Here is a 16,835-nt window from a genome sequence, read left to right on the forward strand (position 1 = left end):
TGAACTCAAATGAGTCACAAATCTCTCATTCCTTCCCAGGTCAGTTATGCTTTTGTCTCTAATGTTCTAAATGATAAGAAGCAGTATCCTTTTTTCTACCGGATGGTCCCCAAAGAAGAAGCCCACTACCCAGGGATTGTCAAGCTGCTCCATCACTTCAGATGGACATTGATTGGTCTCATTGCTCCAGACACTGACGATGGAGAGAGGTTCATGAAGACCTTGACACCTGTGCTCACCCGAAGTGATGTTTGTGTTGTCATCTCACTAACCATCCAAGGACTGAATACAAATACAATACGGACGGATTTGTTTCCATTCCTCAAGTGGAGACAAGTCCATGTATTTGTTTACTATGCAGAGATGACTTATTTCTTAGATGGAATGCTAACTGTACAAAATGCTCTTGAGATGAAATCCCTTGTTGGGAAAATCTGGATCACAACAGCTATGTGGGACGTCTCCTTGGAGTTGATGTACAGTGGCTTATCTTCCCAACAAATCCGTGGTATTTTTTCCTTCTTTATTGAGACAAATGAAAGGACCAAATATGATGACTTTGAGCCCTTTTTCTTTGCTATCAAGCAGTTTTGGGACAAATCTTTTCATTGTTCCTATTTAAAGGATGAATTGTCAGTGAAAGGCTGGACAAGATGCAGAGAGAGAGAGAAACCGGAAGTGCTGCTGCCCCAAGATGATCTGCAAAGAAGCCTTTCTCTGGACTGCCACAGAATCTACAATGCTGTCCAAACCATGGCACATGCCCTAAATGCTGCATATTCATCTCGATCTAAGCAAAGGGTGAGGGAGAGACTGGAAGCTCAAAGGCTACAGCCATGGCAGGTACAGTATTTTCTTTTCCATCATAGACAGTCTGAAAAAGTTTGCGAATCCCTGGTTTAGGACATAGAGAGCTCCTCATCACTAGAGAATGTGGAGTGGTAAAGTGAAAAATTGCAAACCCAGTTTCTGTTCCAATTTTTGCTCCGTTACACTGGCCTCAGAGGACACAACCCTTCTGGTAACAAGTCCCAATCACTCCTGTTACCTGGAGTTCTTTTGGGCAGGGGAGATAACATTCCTCAGGCTCTCTCTAAGCCTTCCTTCCTTCTCCATACCAGGCAATACCCACCTGGCTATGTTCTGGCACCCCACTCTCTCCACCAAGCACACAGCTTTGAGGGAGAGTGTGCGCTGTGAGTCCATATTAGAAACTTGTTTCAGTTTGATTTAAAAGGGGGAAACCTACCTAATCAGAAACAATTCAAGAAGGGAAGCACAGCCATCCTTTGAAATTCCACTTTTTTTAATGAATTTTTATTAATTTACATCAAAAGAAAAAACAAACAAAAAACATATTAATTTCACATCAAAATTTCACAACATACACCTTTCTTTGGACTTCCTCCAGCTTATCCGTAAATCATCCGTATTTATAATTTAAGTTACGCATTTCTTAATTTTGTATTGACATTGTTTATATCTTTCTTTTTATTCCCTTCAGACAATATTTCATAGTCTTTCACAGTGCTTCTTTAAATCTCATTAGCGTTATCTGTCTCTCACTTATATGTTCCAGATATTCCACAAATTTCCCCCAGTCCTCGATGAACTTTTGGTCTCTTAAGTATCTAATCTTTCCTATCAATTTGTCCAGCTCCATATAGTCTAACAACTTCATTCTCCATTCTTCCACAGTCGGTATTCCACTTCTATTATTCTTGTTTGATGCAGTTCTCCAACCAGTGCTTAGAAAAACGCTTATATTGGGGCAGGTGTGCATAAAAAATGAATATACTAGAGAAAATATATATCGTAGTGTGTATATATTAGCCAAACGCACATACAAAGAAGTGTCCATTAGAAGAAATGGGCACTAAAATGCTGATGAAGCTGGATGAAGTGAATGGAGAACGGAATTCAAGATTGGAAAAAATGAGAAACCGAGAGAACCATAATTGACTGAGCTACTTGAGTCTGCAACCAGCCCCAAATCAGAGCTGCTCCAAGCATGAAATGGGCAGAAATGGATAGTCAGTGTCCTTTCCCATGTTCTAAATGCTGCCCTTTTCTCTACCATTCTAGCTCCATTCTTTCCTAGGAAATTCCCAGTTCTACAATTCTTCCATGGACTTGGTGTATTTGGACGAGAACGGGGAGCTGGTAGCTGACCTGGACATTGTGAACTGGGTGGTGTTCCCCAATAGGTCCGTCCTCAGAGTGAAGTTTGGGAGTATTGACAGACAGGGATCGCCAGACCTGAAGTGCACCATCGACCAGGATGCCATTGTGTGGCCAAAGTGGTTCAATCAGGTGGGTGGTGGGCAATCATATATTTCTTTTCATTGTATGTTCCTTAAGCTTTTATAAGTGTACGATACAGTGGTAGCTCGGGTTACAGACGCTTCAGGTTACATACGCTTCAGGTTACAGACTCCGCTAACCCAGAAATAGTACCTTGGGTTAAGAACTTTGCTTCAGGATGAGAACAGAAATTGTGCGGCAGCGGCGGTGAGGAGGCAGTGGGAGGCCCCATTAGCTAAAGTGGTACCTAAGGTGAAGAACAGTTTCAGGTTAAGAACGGACCTCCAGAACGAATTAAGTTCTTAACCCAAGGTACCACTGTATACAGAACACCATACCAGAAGAAAAAGAGATGGAAAGAGAAAGTGAAACCTGGGCTCCTTCTGGCCCTACTTTTATAGTCAGCATTACCTTGACTGAAAGAGATAACAGAACCAGTTTAAGCCAGCTGTATTCAGCTTCTCTGAAGGAATAACCCAAACATCACGAACCTTCTGCTTGTTTCTTTCACCCAGAACCCTCTTGAATTAATTAGAATAGGAAAGATCTCTACACATCAGATCAATACTTTCTGTACTAAGAAATGCAAACTGACAGAAACATCTATTCCATGGGTAGGTAAACTAAGGCCCAGGGGCTGGATCCGGCCCAATCGCCTTCTAAATCCAGCCCACAGACAGTCCAGGAATCAGCGTGTTTTTTACATGAGTAGAATGTGTCCTTTCATTTAAAATGCATCTCTGGGTTATTTATGGGGCATAGGAATTTGTTCTCCCCCCCCAAAAAAAAGTCTGGCCCCCCACAAGGTCTGAGGGACAGTGGAACGGCCCCCTGCTGAAAAATTTTGCTGACCCCTGATCTATTCTTACAGCTGGGGTGTGCAACAGAGAAGACCCAGTTTTATGTTACCGTGCAACATATTGTGTCTCAAGCAACATGGTGGTTGTTTCAGCCTTGCAGGGTTCAATTTAATTGCAAAATTCGCATTAAACTTACTATGCTTTAAAAATGCAAGGCTCAAGTTGAACCTGGGGCTAAAGGTCCAGTTAGGCCCTTCCCAACCCTACGTCTTATTTACATTGTTACATTACCCTGAACACGTTTTCATTGACTCGCCTTGTCTTTATGCTTAGACACTTCCTACTTCCAGGTGTGTGGGAAGTTGTGGACCTGGATTTGTCAAAGTGATTCAGGAAGGAAAACCAATCTGCTGCTATGACTGCATTCCCTGTGCAAAAGGGACGATCTCCACTCAAGAAGGTGGGGGACACCAGCAGAAAGGGAAGCCGTTGGGGAAGAATTCAGTCAGGCATCTTCTAAAAGCATTTCAAGGCAGGATGGGCTAGTATGCTTCAAGTACAGTAGAATTCTTGATTTAGGCAGGAGGTGAAATGGATGACCCATGAGGTCACTTTTGACTGGGAGCTTAAGTGTTGGGCTTCCTGTTTCCTAAGTTTCATATATTTCATCGGAATTTTGTATTTTTAATTGTGTTCATGCTATTGTTTTGATATATACTTTCAAGGCTCCGGGGAGCTGAAACACTGTGGGGCCCCAATCTTTTTTTGAGGGGGCCACCCCCCAATGTTTAGGATGCTGCATCAGGTCCCCTCAATCCTCTGGAGAAGGTGATGCCTCTATATACTTGTACAGTGGAACCTTGGTTCTCGAACGGCTTAGTTGACGAACAAATTGGCTCCCAAACGCCAAAAGCCCGGAAGTAATTGTTCCGGTTTTTGAACGTTTTTCAGAAGCCAAATGTCCAATGCAGTTGTCGGCTATTGTTTCTGGGGCGCCTGCGCCAATCAGAAACCATGCCTTGGTTCTCAAACATTTCAGGAGTCGGATGGATTTCTGAAATGGATTAAGTTCAAGAACTAAGGTCTCACTGTATTTCTCTCGCACATTTGTGTGTGTGTGTGAATTAAGCTTCTTTGAAAAGTCTGATAGAAATACGTAAATCACTAAATGCCTCCCAGCCACCCCTGCTCCTCAGCCTTACTACATGTTGTCATCTCACAGCCACTTGCCTTTTCATGCTCTTTGGTATAAATTCTGAATCCAGGTGTGCATGTTTTACAGAAGTCTGTTATGGAACTACGGTAGATTATTAGGCCTCAGCATAGTTCCCTGATACACCCCATGGCCTCAGAACAGCCCCCCATTGGCCTGATAAGCTAGAGGCCAACCTGATGAACCCACTCACACCCACCTTAGATCCAATCTTGCATTAGTTCACAGATTAGTTAATATTTAATAATAATAATAATTTTTATTTATATCCCACCCTCCCCAGCCAAGGCCGGGCTCAGGGTGGCTAACAAGCGATAATAAAAACAAGTTGAATGAATACAACTTAAAAACAAGATTAAAATACAACATTAAAATACTGAAACATTAAAATATTAAAATGCAGCCTCATCACAGGAGAAGGAAAGGAAAAAAGAAAAAGGGGGAGGGAATCAAATTGGCTCCAAGCCAAAGGCCAGATGGAACAACTCTGTCTTACAGGCCCTGCGGAAAGAAATCAGATCCTGCAGGGCCCTGGTCTCATGAGGCAGAGCGTTCCACCAGGCCGGAGCCAGAGTTGAAAAGGCCCTGGCTCTGGTTGAAGTCAATCTAACTTCCTTAGGGCCCGGGACCACTAGGGTGTTGTTATTTATGGACCTTGAGGCTCTCCGTGGGGCAGACCGGGAGAACTTTTTAGAATACCCCCCCATTCTAATTAATTAATTAACCAAAAGCAGCAGGGTCTGTTTTGCAGGTTGACCCTTCATATGCGACTTTTCTGCAGGGACGCCACTTGGAATGAGCCCCTATACGCCATACAATTGAGGCATATGTTCAACAGCTGTTGAGAGGAGTCATAGATCGGACCAACGTTGCTTTGCAAAGTGGCTTTCTCCACAGAAACAGCCAGATTACTCTGGGCCACCCAACCTGACCCACATTGATATGTGACAGTCTCAACACAACCTGAATGCCAACATAATCATAGAATCATAGAGTTGGAAGAGACCACAAGGGCCATCAAGTCCAACTCCCTGCCAAGCAGGAAACACCATCAGAGCACTCCTGACATATGGTTGTCAAGCCTCTGCTTAAAGACCTCCAAAGAAGGAGACTCCACCACACTCCTTGGCAGCAAATTCCACTGCTGAACAGCTCTTACTGTCAGGAAGTTCTTCCTAATGTTTAGGTGGAATCTTCTTTCTTGTAGTTTGGATCCATTGCTCCGTGTCTGCTTCTCTGGAGCAGCAGAAAACAACCTTTCTCCCTCCGCTATGTGACATCCTTTGATATATTTGAACATGGCTATCATATCACCTCTTAACCTCCTCTTCTCCAGGCGAAACATGCCCAGCTCCCTTAGCCGTTCCTCATAAGGCATCGTTTCCAGGCCTTTGACCATTTTGGTTGCCCTCCTCTGGACACGTTCCAGTTTGTCAGTGTCCTTCTTGAACTGTGGTGCCCAGAACTGGACACAGTACTCCAGGTGAGGTCTGACCAGAGCAGAATACAATGGCACTATTACTTCCCTTGATCTAGATGCTATACTCCTATTGATGCAGCCCAGAATTGCATTGGCTTTTTTAGCTGCCGCGTCACACTGTTGGCTCATGTCAAATAGGGTGGATATGGGTCAGGGCCTTGGCTGAAGCCACTGAAAAGCTCTATTAAACATTACTCTTCTTCTTTGCAGATGCAGAGCATTGCACCAAGTGTCTAGAAGATCACCATCCAAACAAGGCCCAGTATAAATGTGTACCCAAGATAACCGTCTTCCTCGCTTATGGAGAATATTTAGGGATCCTCCTAACTTCCTTTGCCCTCTTATTGTCCTTAACCACAGTGATAGTGCTAGGAATCTCCATCAAATACTTTGACACTCCCATAGTCAAAGCCAACAACAGGGACATCTCCTACATCCTCCTTGTATCTCTCCTGCTTTCCTTTCTGTCCTCCTTCCTCTTCATAGGCCAGCCAAGGAAAATGACCTGCCTTCTCCGACAAACAGTCTTCAGCATCATCTTCTCTGTTGCCGTCTCTTCTGTGTTGGCTAAAACCATCACTGTTGTGCTGGCCTTCCTGGCCACAAAGCCAGGGAACAGGGTGAGGAGATGGCTGGGGAAGAGTTTGGCCAACTCCATTGTCATTTCTTGTTCCACTGTCCAAGTTGCTATCTGCACCTTATGGTTGGGACTTTCTCCACCGTTCCCAGAGTCTGACCTGCACTCCCACGCTGGAGAGATTGTCTTGCAATGCAATGAAGGATCCATTGCCCTGTTCTATAGTTCCCTCTGCTACATGGGTTTCTTGGCTGCTATCTGCTACGTGGTGGCTTTCCTAGCCAGGAAGCTGCCTGGGTCCTTCAATGAAGCCAAGTTGATCACCTTCAGCATGCTGGTCTTCTGCAGTGTTTGGGTGTCCTTTGTGCCCACCTACCTGAGCACCAAGGGGAAATACATGGTAGCTGTGCAGGTCTTCTCCATCTTGGCCTCCAGTGCTGGGCTTCTGGGCTGCATCTTCTTTCCCAAGTACTACATTATTCTACACAGGCCTGATCTGAATACAAAGGAGCAACGAAAACTAAAGAAGGCATCTGATTTTTAACATGCTTTTACATTGTAACAATTGATGTCCAGCACAAAAGTCAGGAACTCCACATACGCAAATGTTTTTTTTTCCTTTCACCTAAATCCTGAATGATGAAAAAGAATTCATAATGTTCATTTGGGCATAATGTTTGACATATGCTGTTGTACCACTGCCTGATCCCAGTATGTATCTGTTCAACAACACTAGTCTTTATGCAGTTTTCATCTGGGGTCACCCAGACTCATTTTGCAGTTTTATTTTCTAATTCGTTTCATTTCTATAGCAGTCTGATGCTTGGATTTGTTAGGCTACTTTATTGTCTATACTGATGGCTGGGCCATTTTTTAAAGTATCTTTTTTCATTTTCATTGTGAAAATTTATTAGGAGTGCAAAAATAAATTCAGTTAAGGCACAGACCGTAACCTCTCCTTGATCCCATGTTATCATCCCAAATTTGGGGGGAGGGTGTTAATTGAGACCCTCTGAGTTTCAGTACTATTGTTGTTAATATTTTAAGATTATAAACTTCCTCAGGTGCCTTGGATAAAAGGCAGTATTGAAAAATAATAAACAGAGAAACCATATTCTGGAGAACAGAGGTGCATTCACTCATGCATAATGAAAATTAACAAGTTGTTTCACAAAAGTTATTAGTATTATTATTATTATTTATTGAATTTATATACCATCCTATGGTCTCAGGTCTCAGGGCGGTTCACAGAATAAAACCAGAATATAAAACCTCAATATACGTAATCAAAATAAAAACAACAACCAAAGGTTGTTTATGCTGGTTTCCAAACACGGAAATGAAACCCGGAGTGCAAATGCGGAGCGTGACTTTCCACATATTTCCACACTGTTCCTGAAAAATTCACAAACAGTCCTATTGATATGCCTGATGTCTTTACTATGAGACAAGGCCACACATGTTTCAGTCATCCAATTCCTCACCCCAACACTCCTCTGCCTAGATCACTGTTACAATAGTTTAGTCTTCCTGTACAAATTATAATGTCATCATGGTTACATTGGGGGTCCAATTTATGCTAGCACGTAACAGGCCAAATCCTGGCATATGCACCACCGCTAACTGGGTCCTTCACTCCGGGTTCAAATTTGTTCAATGATCTTCGTCTTCTTTGGCGATCACTCATAGCCAAGTAAGATTGTCATCCATAAACACGGTTTTAACAATGAGTCCGTAGGTGATTGTGGAGGCCAGTTTCCAGGTGGGAGTTGATCACAGTGAGGATTTGCCAAGCGTGCCTTCCTCTCATCACGTTTCTCCCTTGCGTCCTGAGTTTGAGTGTCTTCAAAGCCCATGACACCTTTGGTAAAGGCTGTTCTCCAACTAGAGCGGTCGCAGGCCAATACGTCCCAGTTGTCAGTGTTTATACTACATTTTTTAAAAATGTAAATGTTCAATGATACACAGGAAATAAAGCATAACCAGTCTCAGACACAGGTTCAACTTTGTCACTGAAATGTGTCAATTGATGTACAAAGTTTAATGATATTACAGTGGAGCCTTAGGTAACATTGCCTGCGGCTTACATCACCCTTGGTTTGCGACCGGTGCTAATCCGGAAGTACCGGAATGAGTTACTTCTGGGTTTGCGCTGTTCACGCATGCGCAGACGTGACGCTTTGGGTCACGTCGTTTTCAGGTTGTGGCGGGGCCTCCAAAATTGATCCCCGCCATAACACAAGGTTCCACTGTATAACATTTGGATGAAATAAAGCAGTTTGCAGAATGTTACAAATCATTACCAAATTTTGCCATGTATAAGACAATGCTCCTGGCAAAAGGAAGGGCAAGAAATGGAGGCAGTGAGAGATTTTACTTTCCTGGGCTCCACGATTGCTGCAGATGGTGACAGCAGTCACGAAATTAAAAGGCGCCTGCTTCTTGGGAGAAAAGCAATGACAAACCTAGACAGCATCTTAAAAAGCAGAGACATCACCTTGTCAACAAAGGTCCGTATAGTTAAAGCCATGGTTTTCCCAGTAGTGATGTATGGAAGTGAGAGCTGGACCATAAAGAAAGTTCAGCTGATCACTGAAGAATTGATGCTTTTAAATTATGGTGCTGGAGGAGACTCTTGAGAGTCCCATGGACTGCAAGAAGATCAAACCTCTCCATTCTGAAGGAAATCAGCCCTGAGTGCTCACTGGAAGGACAGATCCTGAAGCTGAGGCTCCAATACTTTGGCCACCTCATGAGAAGAGAAGACTCCCTGCAAAAAACCCTGATGTTGGGAAAGATTAAGGGCACAAGGAGAAGGGGACGACAGAGGATGAGATGAAACAAAAAAATTCCTTCCAGTAGCACCTTAAAGACCAACTAAGTTAGTTCTTGGTATGAGCTTTCGTCTGCATGCACACTTCTTCAGATACACAGAGGATGAGATGGTTGGACAGTGTTCTCGAAGCTACAAACATGAGTCTGACCAAACTGCGGGAGGCAGTGGAAGACAGGAGTGCCTGGCGTGCTCTGGTCCATGGGGTCACGAAGAGTCGGACACGACTAAACAACAACAACATAAAACAATGAGCTGGGTTGAAGCCGATGTTAATACGAAGGCAGCGATGTGGGAAGCAGTAAGAGCACCAGCATTGAGCTTCCCTTGTTGGGTGGTGGTGGCAGTGCTGCATAGCCATGCAAGAACCTCAACAACTTTCGGTGATCTTTTTGAGTTCTAAAAAATAGGGATCATTTTGTATGTGAAGGAGCGTCTCCTTTCCCGCACTGCAAAAAGTGAGGTTACAGGGAACCAGGCAGAGGGCCTTCTCAGTAGTGGCACCCTCCCTGTGGAACACCCTCCCACCAGATGTCAAGGAAATAAACAACTTTGACTTTTAGAAGACATCTGACGGTAATCCTGTTTATGGAAGTTTTTAATGTTTGATGTTTTACCATTTTTTAAGTGTTGTAAGGCACCCAGAGTGGCTGGGGAAACCCAGCCAGATGGGTGGGTTATAAATAATAAAATTGTTGTTGTTGTTGTTGTTACTACTACTATTACTACTACATGGGAGTATCTTATACATGATAAAATATGGTAAATTTAAAGAAAATAAAGTGACATAAACCAATGAGATGTAACTTGCAAAAACTTATTGATGATAGTCGCACTCCTGTAATAATGTATTCGTGTTTTGAATGTGAAAGTCACTTCAGGTTTAGCTCTGATTTTTCATCAGAAAATCCACATGAAAGAAAAACCTTATAAATGCTTCAGCTCTGAAAAGAGCATTTGGTGGAACCCAAACTTTGCATCTCACCAATGAATGTTTATTGGGAAAGAAACAGGAAAATATCACACCATGTTAGAAGTACTTATATTACTTCAAGCCTCCCTCTTCTATCTTGCAATAAAGCTCAGAGGTTTCTCCTCCTTGGGTGGCCTCATTGCATCTTGATTCATCCAAGAATCTTCGCCTTCAAAAACCACCAGGGAAGCATCTTCAGGCAGCTCAAGCAACAGCAACAGATCATCACTAACTTTTAGCAAGTAAACAAGCTTTAAAATATATAGCTAACAGCCCTGGCACTCTACACACACACACACACACACACACACACACACACACTGCTGCAGCAGAAACACAGCAGAATTCTTTGTCATTCTGGTCACTTCTCAAAGATTTTATGAGGTCAAGAAAGAATTGTAAAGAGTCTGAAGCATGTTTGTGGCTGGAGCATGTTCACTGTGAAGAGAGGCTGAAGCGCTTGTGGTCTTTGAGTTAGGGCCAGGAGGATGGGGAATCTAGACGTTCAAATAGAATTGTAGAGCTGGAAAGGATGCCTAGGGTCATCTAGTCCAACCACCAGCAATGCAGGAATCTCAGCTAAAGCATCCTTGATATTTGGTCATCCAAACTCTCCTTGAAAACCTCCAAGGAAGGAGAGTTCACCACCTCCACTGTCAAACAGCTCTTACTGGCAAAGAGCTTTTCCATATGTGTCGTCGGAATCTGCTTTGTTGCAACCTGAATTCTGAATTCTTGTTAGATATTTTGAACTGTTTGGAGAAAAACTAGAAAACTAGAAATACTAGGATTGGTTACAACAATATATATATAGTGAACCTTCTCCTGGCAAAAAAGAAAAAGATAAAGGCTATGTAAAAGTATGTAAGTACCTATTGTAGAATAATAACAGGGAACCTGAAGCCCACTACATGTCCCAAGGTCCTGTATCACACCTGAATTAAGTTCACTCCAACTGTTTCTGATTGAGAGTCTGTTTGAAACAGAACCCATCCCTTTATATAGCCTGGAGAATCAGATGCCATCTTTAGTTTTTTGTTGTCAAGTGCTCCTTTGTGTTCAGATCAGGTCTCAGTATAATGATGTAGCACTTTGGGATGAAGATGCAGCCCAGGAGACCAGCACTGGAGGCCAACATAGAGAAGACCTGCACGGCTACCATGTATTTTCCCTTGGTGCTCAGGTAGGTGGGCACAAAGGACACCCAAACACTGCAGAAGACCAACATGCTGAAGGTGATCAGCTTGGCTTCATTGAAGGCCCCAGGCAGCTTCCTGGCCAGGAAAGCCACCATGAAGCAGATAGCAGCCAGGAAGCCCGTGTAGCCCTGAGCACCATAAAACATGGCCACAGACCCTTCATTGCATTGCAGGATAATCTCTCGGGGCTGGGAGTGCATGTCAGACTCTGGGAATGGGGGAGAGGTACTCAGCCAGGTGGTGCAGATGAAAACTTGGACACTGGAACAGGAAATGACAACAGCGTTGGCCAGACTTTTCCCCAGCCATCTCCTCACTCTGTTCCCCGGCTTGGTGGCCATGAAGGCCAGCACCACAGTGATGGTTTTAGCCAACAAAGAAGAGACGGCAACTGAGAAGATGACGCTGAAGACCATTTGTCGGAGAAGGCAGGTCTCTTTCCTTGGCCGGCCAATGAATAGGAAGGAGGACGAAAAAGAGAGCAGGAGGGAGACAAGGAGGATGTAGGAGAGGTCCCGGTTATTGGCTTTGACTATGGAAGTTTCTTTGTACTTAAGGAAGATTCCTAAAACAATGCTTGTCATTAATAGCAGCAAGATAGCAATGGAAGCTAGAAGGCTCCCCAAAGTTTCTTCATGGGTCAGGAAGGTGATACTTTTGGGAACACATTGAACTTGACCCTTGTTTGGATGCTGATCTTTGGGGCATTTGGTACAATTCTTTGCATCTAAGGAGGGAAAAGGAGTGCTTTAGCATCATTTAAATCCATAACCATCTATGTTCTATGACATTTTAGGGGGAACAATGTCCGTATAAGGAATGGCCAGGAAAGAATAATGTCCAAAAAAGGAGTAGACAAAATTGGTTTATTTATTTGCTTATTTAATATTTATGCTTATACTGTTGCCTTCCTCCATGATGATAGAGGTGGTTTTCAAAAATTTCTCAGTTTTCTCACCAAAACAACCTTGTGATACAGTTAAAGCTGAGAGGCAGTGACCTCCCACAGAGGTGCTTCTTGTACAGCTTTTGCTGAATTTATACCGTCCTGTTCTATGTGAAATGGTTCTACTTTACATAAATAATATATTTGACCACTGAGGATGCCCTCTCCATGATCGTTAATTTGTTGTCCACCAACTGCTTCCTTTTCATTCTTTGTTTCAACCCGCTTCCTAGAATTAACTTAGGTGAATAAAAATAGAGAAGCCAAAAAATGTCTTTCACTCTTCACAGAAAGTGTCCCTAAGTGAATGTTTCCACAATCTATATTCTCCCAAGGACTGCCCTTTATATTCACGCACCTTTCTGAGCAGAGATGGTCCCTTCTGCACATGGGGCACAAGCATAGCAGCAAACGGGCTTTCCTTCTTGAACCACTTTGGCGTATCCAGGTTGACAGCTTTTGGTACACCTGGAGCTAGGTACAGTCTAAACATAGAGAACATGCATCAAACAGAAAGTGTCAGACTATTTGTGTCTCTGTCATTTATTTATGGAGATTGGAATAGACCTAACAAGGGTCCCTATTCCCACTGACCCCAGGCACTTTTCCAGGGAAGCATTTTGATGCAACACAACATGGCAAGGAAACCTCTTTGGTGTGTTTCCTTTTTTGTTCAGACAATTATATCGGACTATTCTATGCAAAAGTATATATCAAAAAAGCAAATGAAAAACCCTACATTGACAAAAGAGCAGCAATAAAACATACTTATGAAGGACCCCTAGATGGTTAAATCCAGTGAAAGGCAAAGGACCCCTATATGGTTAAATCCAGTGAAAGTTGACTGTGGCATGCGGCGCTCATCCCCACTTTCAGGCCAAGGGAGCCGGCGTCCATCCTGAGACAGCTTTCCTGGTCATGTGGCCAGCATGACCAAATGGCTTCCGGTGCAATAGGACACTGTGATGAGTGCCAAAGTGCACAGAAACACTATTTACCTTCCGGGGACTTCCGGGTTAGCGCCATCGACTAATGGCGGATTCCCTCCGAGCTCCGGAGGGAATCGGCTCCACAGGATCAGGTCTCGTCCGCGGCGGCGACGCGGGGACCCTCAAAAATCACAGGCGCAGATGCCTGTGAGCATGGTGACTCGGCGGGCACCATTTACGCCCCCCAAACTGAGAAGGAGCCTTTTTAAAGGCTACGGAACGGGGACGGGGGACGGCGTGGTGCTGTGAATAGACTGCTACTTCTGTGGAGTGAAGCTGCATGCCATTGTCGGAGAAGGCGGAATTTTTCCTTGGAACATTTGGACTTAAAAATAAGAACCCGTGAGTAAATACGGAATTCGGAATTCAAAGAAAATTTTGTTGAATTAGGAACAAGCGGGGAAGGGTTAAAAAGGAAGTCCACCCCCCCCCCTTTGTAGATATTTTAAAGCAAAGAGCCTGCTATCTAAGGTCGAGAGAATCTTCTTCTTTTTCTCGAAAAGTTCTTAACCTTCACGGTTTGACACTACAAGAATTTTACCGGAGGAAAAAAGTAACTTTGGGAGTTAAAGTTTCACCCCCCCGAACCCGGGGGCGTCCTGCGAGAGAGCCTGTTGATGAAGTACTGAAGATTTTGACAGCTGTCAAACTAGCTGTCAAAGGAAAGGAAAAAGGGAACTTTGTCGCTTCTGTTGGCTATATTTGTTGCAATTTTTTGAAAATAAGAGAGAGCTGAAACAAACTAACTTGTTTATTGGGTTTAAATCGAAAGACAGTAATGTACCAAAATCCCCCTTGTGGGGGGTGGGGACATTACAAGAATGGCTGATGGAAATAAAAATCAAACTGAACTTAATAGAATACTTGTTCTCCTGGGAAAGTTACAAGATCAGACCGAAGTTTTGACTACAAGTGTGAACACTTTGGTCTTGGCAGTAAATAACATTGCTGAGACTGATAAGGAGTGGAAGCAAGAAATTTACACAATTGAACAATCAGAGAAATCCGAGAGCCATGAGAATATGGAGAAAGAGACACATATTGTTTTTGAAGAAAAGGAAGGAGGAGTTCTAAACTGGCAGATGTTAAAGGAGAGCTATAATTTGGGGCCTGACGCGAAGGCAACAAAGGAGAATAAAAACTTGAGGTGGAAAGTCTGGCTTGAGATGGAAAATGAAGACCTAGGGATCACAAATTTGACCACGGTGGAAGCTGGAGTTTGGGGAACTTTTGGACTTGAGAGGAAGATGAAACTAGGTTTGGAGTACCCCATAAGTGTTAAGTCTAAATATGGAGGATTAGTTGGAAAAAACATGGATCCTGAGGGGAGGGAGCTCAACATCAAGGACTGTCAAAGAGGCCGACAGAGAGGAACTGAGGGTGACTTGAGAGCCTCGGACGTGAGATCTCCAGGCTAAACAGTATATGATGAACAATTGTTGGGGACCAAAACCGGGAAAGGGGGGGGTGGAGTTTGGTAATCCAAAGGGTATATAATTATAAATTACTTTGTTTTAATGTGTTGATTATTTGTATGGAAGTTGGGAAAGCCGTGAAAGGGAAATATTGGCCGACTTTAAGAAATATGATTAAGAATAAGAAATGATGTATAAGTTGATGTTTAAGCTTAGATAAGTTAAAATTGGTCTTTAGAAGGGTCAAATTAAAATGAAAATAAGAATTGCAAAAATAATTTAAGGAAATGGAAGAAAGAGGAAAGGTAAATTTACAATATGTAAAAATTATTAATTGAAGGTTGAAAAATAAGTAATAAGAATTTGCTGGAATAACAATTGAATTGGAATACAAGAAGGGGAGGTGTGAGGAGGTCTGAGAAAGAAGTTATATGAAAATAAGCAATTGAAATTTCATATGTTTTTAATTTTTTTTAAGTTTTTTGTATTTTTGTTACTTTTTTGTCTATTTTTGTTATGTCTGTTATTGAAAACGCTAATAAATATTCATTTTTTAAAAAAGAAACACTATTTACCTTCCTGCTGCAGCGGTACTTATTTATCTACTTGCACTGGTATGCTTTTAAACTGCTAGGTTGGCAGCAGCTGAGACAGAGCAATGGGAGCAGCGGTTAAACATACCACCACCTAAAGACTCCAGTTTCAAAAAGTGCCTCCTGAATTATGGTTACATTATTATTCTTTTTCCAAAGTGTTTTGAGTCTTGGCAAAGAATGGAGAGATGAGCTCCACTTAGGCCTTCTGTCTCCCATCCCTCTATTATTTGCTGCTGCTAATAATGCTAATTGCTTAAGGTGGCGTCCCTGGTGTCAAGATTATGGCATTCAGTTTCCAATCAACCCCTCTCCACACCATAGTATGCTGGCACCATGCTTCTTAACCATTTAAGCACTCAGGCCAGGAGATGCCATCAAGATTCCAAGTAGCAAGAGCTCTCCTTTCCACTCCTTGCTTCCTGAAATATGGACATGAATCTCATTCACCCCCTGGGCTGACTTTTGAAAACCCTGCACTACACTGATTATGGCTCAACCACACTTCCTTTCGACTCACAGGTCCATGCTTTAAAGCTCCATGTCAAAGCAGTCCTTCCTTCCTTCCTTCCTTCCTTCCTTCCTTCCTTCCTTCCTTCCTTCCTTCCTTCCTTCCTGTCTCAGTACTTTCCCTGAGAAAACCCACATTTTACCACTGAATCAAAGCAAATGGCAGTCAGGTTTTCCATAGGAAAGTGCTGGGAGAAAACCACACCATAAAACAGATCAGGACCTGTAAGTCACATTGTGGCACAAATGGAAGTGTCAATGAGCCCTTACTCCCCAGCAGGTGTGCAAAGGGCTCTAGTCAATGTGCCCTTGGAATTATTCAGTTAGGGATTAGAGCTTTACAGATGTGGGATAGAGTAGAATGCCATACCTTCTCAAACCACTTGGGCCACACAATGGCTTGTGAGTTGATTGTGAACTTCATGTCAGTGGATCCGTCTCTCCCTATACTTCCAACCGGCACTCTTACACGAGACTTATTGGGAAACATCACCCAGTTCTCAATGTCATAGTAGTCTGGTATCTGCCCATTCTCATCCAATCTGAGGCTGCCCATGGAAGTATTCAAAAACTGGAGTCCTCTTAAGAAAGGGTGGAGCTGGAACGGCAGGAAAAAACACCGGCAGTTATGAAATAGAAAAGTTAAATATAAGCCCTCTACACTTTGAGCTCTAATCTCCAAGGAATTGGGGTCTGTGCACATTTCATCCGGACTCATGAGCCTTTTGCAGACATTCCATTTTCAGTTGACAGGATTTATTCTGAACAAGAAAAAAACTAAAGCAATTACCAAAAATATAGATCAGGAGGTAATTAATAGATTACAGCAACAAACAGAGATAGAAGTGGTTAAGAAAGTTAAATATTTAGGAGTATGGTTAACCCCCAGGAGTATTGATTTGTTTGAGAATAATTATGTTCCAACATGGAATAAAATTAAAAGGGACTTAGAGGTGTGGAGAAGAATGAAATTGTCATTTTGGGGAAGAATTGCAACGCTTAA

At 42.9% G+C, this 16,835-nt stretch overlaps 1 protein-coding gene across 1 annotated transcript in view; it reads right to left on the reverse strand.

The window, feature by feature from the left end:
• Positions 1 to 16,506, reverse strand: part of LOC309363258 (vomeronasal type-2 receptor 26-like) — a gene marked incomplete at its 3' end in the record, with an annotated part of 55,052 nt that extends 38,546 nt beyond the window's left edge. The window contains exons 1-2 of the mRNA XM_081899363.1: positions 16,203 to 16,506; positions 12,684 to 12,810 (exon numbers count right to left, since the gene is read on the reverse strand). Of these exons, the coding sequence (XP_081755489.1) occupies positions 12,684 to 12,810; positions 16,203 to 16,388 (313 nt within the window). The 5' untranslated portion in view covers positions 16,389 to 16,506. The remainder of the gene's footprint in view (positions 1 to 12,683; positions 12,811 to 16,202) is intronic.
• Positions 16,507 to 16,835: the final 329 nt, after the last annotated feature.

This window comes from Podarcis melisellensis (assembly GCF_964234715.1).
Source record: "Podarcis melisellensis genome assembly, chromosome: 2".
In the NCBI taxonomy this organism is placed as follows: Eukaryota; Metazoa; Chordata; class Lepidosauria; order Squamata; family Lacertidae; genus Podarcis; species Podarcis melisellensis.